Here is a 12,138-nt window from a genome sequence, read left to right as displayed (position 1 = left end):
CTGATCTGATTTTGTTGAGTGGTAATACACTGGGTCATTGATGTCATCTGCTCTTTGAGATTATTCATTTGGTCCAGCAGGTGGCGCATGGAGTCTGTCAAAGTCTTTGCCGGCTCGTTGACTCCTTCCGGTTTTGGGCTCTCAGTTACTTTCGATTTCAGATGCTTCTCTTTCTCCGTCCTCTTCCCTGCCATCCTTTTCTCTTTGTTTACTTTCGCAAACTTTTTGAAAGTCTCTGAATATGCTCCTTAATGCTCGCACTCCCCTTGGTAAGTACTCCTTAGAAGTTTTAACCTTTTATGCTTCCGCTCCCCCCCTCAATCCTCTAAAGTCTATGCGTTTGGGAGGTGTCCCTCCCCCGCTCGCCTTATCTTCTGTTCCGTGGGGTGGGGGTGGGGAGCTTCTTTTCTTTTTAATCAATGCTTAACGACTCACATTCATAATCAGTCCACAGACCTCGTTTACACTCCATTTCACGCTCGATCTCCTGCGCTTGCCCCGGTCAGTGTCACTTAGTCCATTCGGTCTCTCAGCACAAAGAACCATCAGAGCGGAGAGGTGCCTCAATTCTCCGGCATTTCGCCGTCGAAGAGGCAACCTCTCAAAAGCTCCATGGCCAGGGTCCCTTCAGCCGGGTCCCTGGGGGAGTAGTGAGCCTTCACACACCCTCCTTTGGCTGGAGCGCAGCTTCACCCCCGGGAGGTCCGGGAGGTGAGTCTGCTAGCGTGCCGCCATCAACCAGAAGCTACACAATTTCTCAATAATACAACAGATGCAGTGTTTTCAAAAATCACACAGGTGAAACCAATATTTATATAGGTAAGTCTTCAACAGTCCAACTGGTAAGTAGACAATACTTGAAATCCAACAGGTAAGTCTACACTGTAGACGAAGACTCCGGATTGCATAACTTCGTTTCGAATAGTCTTCCTCAGTAGAGGCTGATTAGGGAACTCTTAAAGGACTCATAAATGTTTCCAAGGTAAACAACAGCAACAAAACAGCTTTCCAATTTATCAGGAGAAATAAGGCAGTCAGTCAATATTCAGGGCAGCTAGTCAATATTCAAACAACCAGCAACATAAGACTTTGAAGGTTTTTCCTTTTTGTTTACCTTGGAAACTACTTAAGTGGTATTCTTAGTTTTTCTTAGTGTCTTTTTGCACCGTTTTTTTAAAAATCCTTTCGTGAAGGTAAGTCCATCAATATTTTTGTGGATTTGTTCATTGTGAAAGCAGTCTTCAGGTCTTTAAAAAGAAAGAAGGCTAGGCCATAACATTTATAAATAAATAAAACGATCAGAACCTGTCCACTGGAGGTAAAGGAGCAGGTTCTGTTATACATGATTTTTTACGTGCAGGGTGAAGTGTCCTAACATTTGAATAGCTGATAGCTTTGAGGCGGGTTAAAATCACACATGGCTCTTGCTCACTTCCATCACTATCACATTTAGGCTTTGTTCCAACACAACATGTGCACAAGCAGCAGTTTATCCTCACCAAAACAGATCTGGAATTCTGTGCATCTATGGGGGAGAAGGTGATTTTTGACAGGCAGCAGCAGCAGAAAACCAGCTGGAGGAGAAAAGCTACCCATTACACTTTTCCAGCTCAAAACTGCCCTTCCCTGAAGCTGCATTTTGTAAAAGTGCAAGAGTTCTATGCCACCTCTTTGCTTGTAATGTGTAGTTTTGTCCCCTGAAAAAAGAAGTGGGCCATTTATGGAGGCAAGATTTCATGCAGAAGTAGGGTCATGGCAAAATTAAAGAAATCGTAAAATATTTGCAGTAGAAAAGAATAAGAGTCCAGTAGCACCTTAAAGACTAACAACATTCATGGTAGGGTATGAACTTTTGTGAGTCACTGTTGCTGCTCTTTCCTGGGCTACGTTTAGGACTTTGCATGTCTTCCTTTCAGCTCGAAGATCTCTCTGCCACTCACTGGCCCACCTTGTTGGGGAGATGGATTCTGGCTGTGGCCGCTCCCCCCCCACATGTGCCTCTTCAGGCTCTCTGCACCCCAGGACTTGGCGCTTCCAGCCTCCCCCTTCCATGTCTGCCTCCTCATGATTTTTGTCCCTCCAAGAATAATTGCTTTCAGCTTCCCCCATCCACATCTGCCCAGCCCCGTAGCTACACAACTTTTGTTTGGGGCACTGGGGGGCATGACGTCACTAAGGACATTACAAAAATAATAAAATAAAAGTAGAGAGAGAAGCCCAAGCCTGAATTTGGCAACAACCCTTGCTGTTCACCATCAACACTTTCCTATTTACTCTTCCCTATCGGCGGCCTTGACTGTACCTGTGCTGGAAAGAAAATTGCACCCTCTCGGGCTTTTTTGAAGGTGATGTTGTGTTCCCCCATCACCATAGAGACTGGAAGGAGGGAGGGGCTGCTGCTCCAAAGGGAGAGCATGGCGTGCTTCTTGCACATGCACAGAGGAGGAGAGGCCTTGCCACTGGCTGGAGGAGGGAGCCTGAGAGCAGTTCCCATCAGCACTCATGTGACTGCCCCTCAGATGCAGAGGTCTGGAGAGGCACGCTTGCCTCTGGCAGCCGCTGGGGTGTGGGACGGCCTGTTCCTCTCTGCAGGGAGGGCTGCTGGACTCTCTTTAAGCATGGGAAGAGGTGTTTCTGGGGTGGTCGCCTTGGCTTCCTGAAGCGCCACCTTGGTCTTTTTGCAAACCAGGTGCATAACCTGAGCTTGTCTGGCATCCTCCCGGTTGTGGGGGCATCACAGATTTGGGAGAGGGTGGCACCCCCACCTATCTATGGCCCTGCGTCTGCCACCTCATGATTTCTGTCCCTCCAAGAAACATCACTTCCAGACTCCCCCCACATCCATCTCTTCATAATTACTGCCCCCCAAATAATTGTTGCTTCCAGTCTCCCCCCTAATGGACCAATATCAGCCTCATAGCGCAACACTCACCTCATGAACCAAGATCTACCTCATAGCACAACACCCACCTTGTGGTCCGACATCCACCTATGCAAACCTCTACTTTGTCAAACATCCTCCCATACAAGCGAGCTCATTTGATTGCAACCAAGGTTTTCCCATCTACAACAACAACCCTGATGATGATGAGGCAAGGGTGTGACTGCCTCCCAGGCCTGAGGGGAAAGGCTGGCCACCCCCAGAGTCCATCTTCACAACCAGGTGACCACCTCCCAGGCACAAGGGGGAGTGTGATGGGTTACCCCCCAAAACCCAGTCACCAGGGGAAGGCAGGCAGGAGACCGACTCATGGGCCCAAGGAGAAGGAGTGCCCATCTGCAGCAACAAGGTCTACAATGAGGAGGCGGGCAGTACTCCCCTCCCCAGGCCAATCCTTACCAAACTTGGAGGGCAGGTAGAGGGAAGCCTGGGGAGGTGTGCTGCAAGTTTGATGCCTCTCACTTGCAGGGGGTCCATGCAACATACTCCTGAACCTGCAGCTGTGGTTTCCCCAAAGAGCACTTTCCTGGAATCACCTGTTTTGGGGGGCTGTAACTCAGCCTCCCCTAAATTTAATCTTCACCAAACATGGTGGCCTGGTAGAGGAGAGTCAGCTGGAGACTTACTGCAAGTATGGTGTCTCTAGCCCATGTAGAGACCATTCTACTGTATCACGAACCTCAAAACCATGAACTGGTTCATTAAACAGGAAAGTTTGTGAAGATTCATGGTTTGTGAGACCCCACAAACCACGAACCGGGACAAACCTCCATTTTCCCAGTTCATGCCCATCCCTACTCACGCCACTTGATTTGTAGCCCTGTCCTGAATTATCAGCAAAACATGTTTGACTTGCGATACTATTGAGTGAAAAAGAAACATCTTCAAGCCTCCTTTAGGGGTGGCCAGATTAAAAGGCTCGGGGTGGGCCCTCTGATGCACTCTGCTCTAAGGCTCTATGGATCTCTGCACTCACAGCATCTACCCACACATGCAGAGTGACAAAGGAAGGTTCAAAGGTGCTGTCTGTCAAGGAGAAACCTCAGCTGACTGGTGGACTTGCCTTGTGCAAAAGGGCTCGATTTGGATTATTTATTTATTTAAAATATTTCTATGCCATCCGTCATGGCTCAGGTGGGGTGTCACCTGACGCTGCCACCACTCTGGTTCCAGGCTCCCTTGAGAAGGCCCAGAGCACCCCCCCCCCCAAGACCTTTAGACCTCCCTTTTGGCATGAGGACCAGGCAGAGTACAACAAGGAAAAGGTTTATTTTATAGGAGGTCAAACAACAAGGTGCAGAATAATAACAGTAAGTGGGTGAAAAGAAAAGAAATCAAATGCCCTAACGCATCTAAATATATACTGTCCCTAGCTCACTATCTGCAGTGGCCTTAGACTATTCACCCTTCTCTCAGGATGAGAGTTTCTTCCTGCAGCAGCCTTCCTTCTGACTCTGCCCTCTGGAAGAAAGAACAGCTTTTCCTGCTGCTCCAGATCTTTTATTCTAAGCCCTCCTCTTTTCCTATTGGTCAATTTTGGCTCCAAAACCTTTCAGGGGCTTCTGGGAGTTGTAGACCCAGCCTCACCTACTGCTAGCCAGGCTCCCTGGGCCTAGTAGGCCTCTGGTGGCACAGCCCAGATCATGACACCATCTCTTCAGAGTCCTACTCAAGGCTGCTTACCACTGGAATAATTTAACTATTTAAAAACAAGTAACTAAAAACCCCCCACTGGATATAAACTGTGTAAAAACTATCCATAAAACACAAGCAGACCATTTAGAAAACTGATAAGATAAAACTCCTAATTAAAAGCCTGGGTAAAAAGATGTGTTTTGTCCTGGCACCTAAAAGAAAGTAAGATAGGTGCCAAGTAAACCTCAAAGGGGAGGGCATTCCAGAGGGAGGTGCCACCACAGAAAATGCTCTGTCTTTAGTTGTCACCCAAGTCACCTCTGAAGGTGGGGGCATAGAGAGCAGGGCTTGAGAAGTAGATCTTAACTCCATGATTAGGCTTGCCAAGTCCCCCCGGGGGGCGGGGAAACCCCCGCCCCAGAGGCCCGTTCCTCGCCACCGGCAGATCGAGCCCCTGGGGGAGCCCCACCCCCAAAGCACGCGACATGCACGTCACCCGGAAGTGACGCGACCACGCCGGGCATGCTGGGGGCGGGGCCACGGTCATCCGAGGGAAAACTCTATGGTTTTCCCTCGGATGGTCGTGGCCCCACCCCCAGCGTGGTCGCGTCACTTCCGGGTGACGTGGTTGCGGCGCGCGCACTCCCGGAGCAACGTTGGGAGTCTCCCACTCCAGACTTGGCAACTCTATCCATGATCCATCTGAGGATCCTGACACATGGGCTCAAGATCACTGCTCTAAATCACCACTGACATTCATCGAGTTACAAAAGGAAGGAAAAATAAACAACAAAAGCAGTACTGTACATAACCAGTCTCTGTCCCTTTGCATCAGTTGGTGTACAACTGATTCCTACTTCTCTCCTGGAAATGCAGACTCTTCATATAGACAGGGGTTCTATTTTTTTGTGGTGGCAGCTAAAAAATTCAGAGGAATGTTAGAAAAAAGAGGAAACTGCTTCTCTAGCATGCGATTTTGGAATACATTTAATAATCTTCCTCACCATTATTAAGTGGGATTGGTATTCCATTGTAAAAGTTTAGGACTACATACAATAAAAGCAGCTTGAATAAATAATGGGTTGGATCCAAAATAAATTGGCAGTTTCCATGAATTTCCACTTCCCACTATAGACCACCATCATGCCATTCCTCAGGGTTCCCTTCTCCCCCAGGCATAGCATTTTGTGGAGATTAGTGGGTTCCAGTAGGAGGGGAGAGGGAGGAAAATCTCCATTCTGCCACTGGAATGTTTAGTCTGGAACCAACCCACAGCATTCTACGTAGATAACACTTTTTGTCTTCTACAACTGCTCACGTCAGTCAAGAGACAGCAGTTTTTCTGTGTCACTCCAGAACCATATGCACATATCAAATATATCTATATACAATTTCCCAAGTGTGCCCCCCATCGCGGACAGTTAAACCCATAGATTGGGGCCACACAGAAAGAAAACAGATATTTCTGCAAACTTGGGGGACGCCCCCCATGTTTACAGAAAAATCTGAAATCCTGTTGGGTGGCTGGGAAAGTTGCCGCTACCATTAAGGCAGAAAGCGAGAGCGAGAAAGAGAGTGGCAGGGCAGAAAGTGAAACAGTGACAGTGGGGACAGGGGAAAGAGACAGAGAATGATGGAAAGGAAAAGAGGGAGAAAGAGAGAAAGGGAGTTGGAAAGAAGTGTGGGGAAAGAGGATGAAGGAAAGGTGGGGGGAACAGAATGGCTGGTACCTCAAGTTTCTTGCAGGTCACCACTTCTGTATACATGTACACTCATGGGGGAATTTCAGACAGCTGATATGTTCCGTTCACTAACGGTTTCTGTCTGTCATTTCAGACAGAACCGTTTTAGTAACGGTTCCCTGACAGAATATATTTCCCCTTTCAGACAAACACGTTTCTGTCCCATTCGGGAATCATTCCTGAGCCGTTTTTACCTCAAACTACTTCTAAGCAGTCTTCAATTCCTTCTACCGCTCCTGAAGCGCTATAGGGTGCTGTGTAAAATGCCCCGTATGGCTTCCTCCAGTGACAAGGTTTTCCCGTCCTTTTTCGCCCGTGCAGGCGATCTCTGTCTTTTTCTTTTTTTTTAAACCCACACGTTCCTTTAAGAGTGATATGGCACTGTAACACAACCCCAAAGCAGTGCAATAGCGACCCCATTTGGATGCCTGGACCACTGAGATACAATGGAGTACAATGCCATGGAGTCCTCCTTCCACAACATTCACTTTGTGCCTGGGAACTGATATCTGTAGGCAGGAGATAAGCTGTAACTCTGCGATGCTCCCTCTAAGCTGTGGAGTCCTGTGAGCAAAAATTCTACTTTGTGAGCTACTGGCATTAAAGTTGTGAGCAAGTAATTTGACTACTGCATAAATTAGTTTGCTCTGGAGCCATCCTTCCTGAGCTAAGACAAAAATGTGTGAGTCAGAGGTTAAAAAACTGTGAGCTAGCACACACTAACTCAGCTTATGGGGGAACACTGGCTGTAAGTGCAGGGGATCCCCAGGTCCCACCTGGAGGCATGGCATCCCTATATGCTGGCTATCAAGAGGAGGATGCTGTTTGCAAGGCTGAAAGGAGCTAGTGTGGCTTGGAAAAGCGTGAGGGGGGATTTTAAAAGTTAAAGGAAGAGATTTTTAAATTCCAGGCAGCCTGAAAGAGAGTGCAGTCATGGCGAGGGGGGGGGGGGGCAGGACAGTTTACAAACCCAGACAGCATCCCTTCCTCCCTTCCTAACGTTCCAGAAATGAAATCCAGAAGTGTGTGTGTGTGTGCGTGCCTGAGCTTCCACTTGTTTCCAGGTGGCAGGTGGAGTGATCTCATGTTTCTCAGAGGTCCAGGCATCCCAATGTGGTCGCTATTCCGTTGCTTTGGGGTTGTGTTACAGCGCCATAGCGCTCTTAAAAGAACATTAAAAAAAAAAGACGGAGATCACCCGCACGGGCAAAAAAGGACAGGAAAACAAAGCGGCGCAGTCTGAAATGCCAAACCGCTTCAGAGACGGCTCCTTACCGATAGGGGGAAGGCCGTCCCTGTACCAGTTTATTCCAAGATGGTACAATAACGGTTTTAAAAGGGTAATGTGAAATTCCCCATGATGTAGTGATACCCATTCCCCATAATTATTTTCCACCTAGTGATGGAAGCATTTGATCTAGAGTTCCTCAGAGATGGCAGGGGTCTTGCACTCGGGCCCTGCAAATCAGACCCATTTGGCTCACTCTCGGAGGCACTGCAACAGATGGCCAGGAGATGGTACAGCAGTTATTTATTTTATTTTACTTCAATTATACCCCACCTTTCTCTCCAATGAGGACCCAAAGTGGCTTACATTGTTCTCCTCTCCTCCGTTTCATCCTCACATCAACCACCCTCAGAGACAGGCCAGGCTGAGAGTGTGTGACTAGCCCAGGGTCACCCAGTGAGCTTCCATGGCAGAGTGGGGATTCGAACCTGGGTTTCCCAGATGAGGAAAGATTTTTCCATGGGACAGCAAGTAAACACACAACTACTCACCTAACAGGGGCAAGGTGACTCAACGGGCTCTACTCAGCACTTTCAATTCCTGCCTGGAGCTCCAATCGGAGCTATGTACCAATTTGATTCAGACCAGAATTGCTTTCTAACTGCCCTTCTCTGCCAACCATACTCACATCCTGATCAACTAGCTCAGTTGCCTGACAAGGCATGCTTTTGCTGCTAAGCCCCAACACTTCCCATTTAGTAAGAAATTGAAATGATATTTTATATCTCGGACTCTGATGCACTTTGGCAAAGTTGCCAGGCTGGCTACCTACCAAACCCTGAAGTTCTGTTGGCTAGGCTGGAATAGGCATTTCCACTTGGAGAAGAGGTGGCAGGACTGGAGAGAGGACTGTAGGATGCTGGGTCAGCAGGGTAAGTGTGGCTGGTTCCAATCCCAAAGGGTGACGTCTGAGCCTTGCTAGACTGTGAAGGAAGTTGCTGAATGGGAAACAAAACAAGCCCAAAAAAGAAATGCATCTCCCCCCCCCCCCGCATTCTTGACCGAGGAGCAGAGTGGTGACAATCAGCCTTCAATTTAGCAACAAAAAGTTGCAGAAGCAGCAGGTTTTGCAAAAACCATTATATGTATCATTCCCACCTTCATCCAACTCTGCCAGGCTGGATTCACTTATAAGTAAATCTCGATAAAGCAAACATATTGGAAAAAAGCATGTCCTGTTGTCTCTGGCCACATCCGGCTTTTCCCTATTCTCCTATGACCCCAAGTGAGACTGAATTGGTCAAAGGTAAGAGGGGTCTATCTGAACAGCCTTGTTGGAGAAAGTGAAGGTTTTGCTCACTGCCTGACTAGGGTGAGGAGGTGGATGCTGCCCTCCTTGAGAAGCTTGACAATGTATCCAAGTGACATGACCTTGTAGTTATAGGTAACTTCAAATTCCCTGATGTGTCCTGGGAGACAAACTCTGCTAAGCATCCAGAGGCACACAAGTCCCTGACCTGTCTGGCCGACAACTTCCTTTTTCAAATGGTGGAGAAAGCTACAAGGGGCTCAGCCATACTAAACTTAATATTAACTAACAGGAACAAGTCGTTAGATGAGGTGAAGGTGGTGGGGACCTTGGGGGGAAGTGACCATGTCCTCCTAGAATTCCCTATGGGGGGGGGGGAGAGGAAGGGATGTTCGAAGCCAGACATATATGTTAGATTTTGGTAGGACAGACTTTAATGAACTCAGAGGCATGATGATTCATTCCATGGGCCAGAATGCTAGAAGGGAAAGGAGCAAGTGTATTGGGTTAAATTATTTTTTAAAGAAATCATTTGCCTTGGAAGCACAGAAGCTTTATACTGTATCCCTGATCCTCCAGGTTTCCAAGTTAAGGGAAACTGCTGTTCAAACAAATTACCAAGATGATAACAACAAATTTTACTTAGAAAAACATAACATCTTGTGTGACCTATTCATGTAGGTACATTTAACTCATTGTGAACAGATTAACTTCAAAAAGGTTAACTTGCTACAGCTCCAAGCCCATGTAAGAGAAAGAAGAAGAACAGAGGTCCTATATAAGATGAAACAAGGGCAAAAAGGCTCAACATCTAACCAATGAGAGGGTGGGGCAAACTCCCAAGTGTCCCCAGTGAGAGAACTCTAAGTGAAGGGTGGGCTCTCCTAAAACAAGCGCTTTTGCAAGCTCAAGACAACATTATCCCAACAAAATAGAAACATGGTAGGAGATCCAAGAAGCCAACGTGGATGAACATAGAACTCCATGATAAGCGAAGGAAGAAAAAGGAAATGTTCAAGAAATGGAGGAAAGAACATGCCTCTAAAGAAGAGCATCTGAGGATTGCTAGGCACTCTCAGAGTGAGCTGAGGCTGACCATGGTCGCTTGCTACCACAAGAAAAGCTTCTTCAGATATGTGAGGAAGAAACACAAGGTAAAAGAGGTGATGGCCCACTGTTGGGTGAAAATGAAGAAACTCTGACAGAGAAGAGAGAAAGCACAGAGCTTCAGTGCCTATTTTGCCTCAGTTTTTCCCCTGGAGAAGAGAGCAGGCTTATCTAGAGATGGCAGTAAGGCAAGACACAGTGTCTGGACTGCTGGTTGACGTGGACAGAGAGGTTGTTGAGAGGCACCTGGATGCACTGGATGAGTACAAATCTCCCAGGCCAGATGGTGAGTACCTGAGAGTGTTCAAAGAACGTTGTAGAGAGCCTACAGCCCCTTTGTGCATCATCTTCAAGACCTCTTGGAGGACAAGAGATGTGCCACAAATTGGAGGAGGGAAAATGTTATCCTTCAAAAGAAGGAAGAAGGATGACCCAGGAAACTACAGGCCAGTCAGTCTAAGCTCTGTCCCAGGGAAGATACTAGAGCAGATTTAAAAGGGGACAATCTGCAAGCATCTGAAGAACAGCTTGGTTATCTGGGGAAGTTAGGATGGATTTGCCTCAAACAGGTCTTGCCAGACCAACCTCATTTCCTTCTCTGTTCAAGTGATGGGCTTACCGGATTGTGGGAACACCATCAAATGTTACTTTCAGTAAAGTCTTTGACAGGGTTCCCCATGGTATTCTGGAGGACTGCATACTGGACTTTATCATAGGTGGATAGGAAACTGGTTGGAAACTGCACCTAAAGAGTAGTTGCAATGGCATTTCATCAGATTGGAGGGAGATGTCGAGTGGGATGCCACAGGACTCAATACTTTTCAATATTTTTATAAATGATCTGGATGAGGTGGTAGAGGAACTATTCATTTAATAGGCAAATGACACCAAATTGGGAGGAGCAGTGAACACCGTGGAAGATAGTGCTAGAATTCAACAAGATCTGAACACACTGGAAAAGTGGGTGGATGTGAACAAGATGCAATTCAACAAGGATACATGCAGAGTTCTGCATCCAGATAACACAATGAGAAGCACATATTCTGGATGGGGGATATACTTCTGGGTATCAGTGTGTGTGAACAACATTTTGGGGTACAAGTGGACAGTAAGCTAAATATGAGCAGTCCATGTGATTCAGTGACAAAAAATGGCTACTGTGGTATCAACAGAGGTGTAACATCCAAATTGCAAGATATCATAGCTGTGCCGTACACCACATTGGTCAGGCCACACCTGGAATACTGTATGCAGTTCTAGATGCCTTACTTCAAAAAGGTTATGGATAGAATTGGAGGGGATGCACTTTTCTCCCTTTCTCACAATACAAGAACCCGTGGGCACTCCATGAAATTGCTGAGCGGTCAGGTTAGAACTGATAAAAGGAAGTACTTCTTCATCCAAAGAGTGATTAACACTTGGAATTCACTGCCACAGGAAGTGGTGGCGGCTACAAGCATGGACGGCTTCAAAAGGGAATTAGATAAGCATATGGAGCAGAGGTCCATCAGTGGCTATTAGCCACAAGGTATAGATAGGGAGTCTGGGGCAAGTGATGCTCTGTCATCTTGGTGCTTGCAGGGGGGGGGTCAACAGTGGGAGGGCTTCTAAAGTCCTGGCCCCACTGGTGGACCTCCTGATGGCACTGGTATTTCTGGCCACTGTGGGATACAGAGTGTTGGACTGGATGGGCCTTTGGTCTGATCCAACATTGGCATCTCTTATGTTTTTATGTTCTTAAGAGAGAAGAGAGCAATGAAGATTATCAGGAGCCTGGAGACCAAGCCTTACAAGGAAAGGCTGAGGGACTTGTGAATGTTCATTCTGGAGAAGAGGAGGCTGAGGGGGAACATGATTGTTCTCTTTAAGTATCTGAAAGGCTGTCACTTAGAAGAGGGCAAGGAGCTGTTCCTGTTGGCAGTAGAGGAAAGGACTCTTAATCATGGGTTTAAATTAAGGGCAGAAAGGTACCAGTTGGATATAAGAGGACATTTTTTTTACAGTAAGACTAGTTCAGCAGCGGAATCAGCTGCCTAGGGTAGTGGTGAGCTCCCCCTCACTGGCAGTCTTCAAGCAGTGTCCGCATGAATACTTGTTAGGGATGCTTTAGGCTGACTCTGCACTACGCAAGGGGTTGGACTAGATGGCCTTTAACTCTGATTCTATGATAGCTGAA

At 47.2% G+C, this 12,138-nt stretch overlaps 1 protein-coding gene across 1 annotated transcript in view; it reads right to left on the bottom strand.

The window, feature by feature from the left end:
- Window positions 1-12,138, bottom strand: part of ARNT2 (aryl hydrocarbon receptor nuclear translocator 2) — a 144,753-nt gene that overhangs the window by 2,450 nt on the left and 130,165 nt on the right. Inside the window, exon 16 of the mRNA XM_015415830.1 lies at window positions 8,379-8,544. Within this exon, the coding sequence (XP_015271316.1) occupies window positions 8,379-8,544 (166 nt within the window). The remainder of the gene's footprint in view (window positions 1-8,378; window positions 8,545-12,138) is intronic.

This window comes from Gekko japonicus, unplaced genomic scaffold, assembly GCF_001447785.1.
Source record: "Gekko japonicus isolate JY-2015 unplaced genomic scaffold, Gekko_japonicus_V1.1 scaffold2212, whole genome shotgun sequence".
Taxonomy (NCBI): domain Eukaryota; kingdom Metazoa; phylum Chordata; class Lepidosauria; order Squamata; family Gekkonidae; genus Gekko; species Gekko japonicus.
This window is presented reverse-complemented; position numbering and strand designations above follow the sequence as displayed.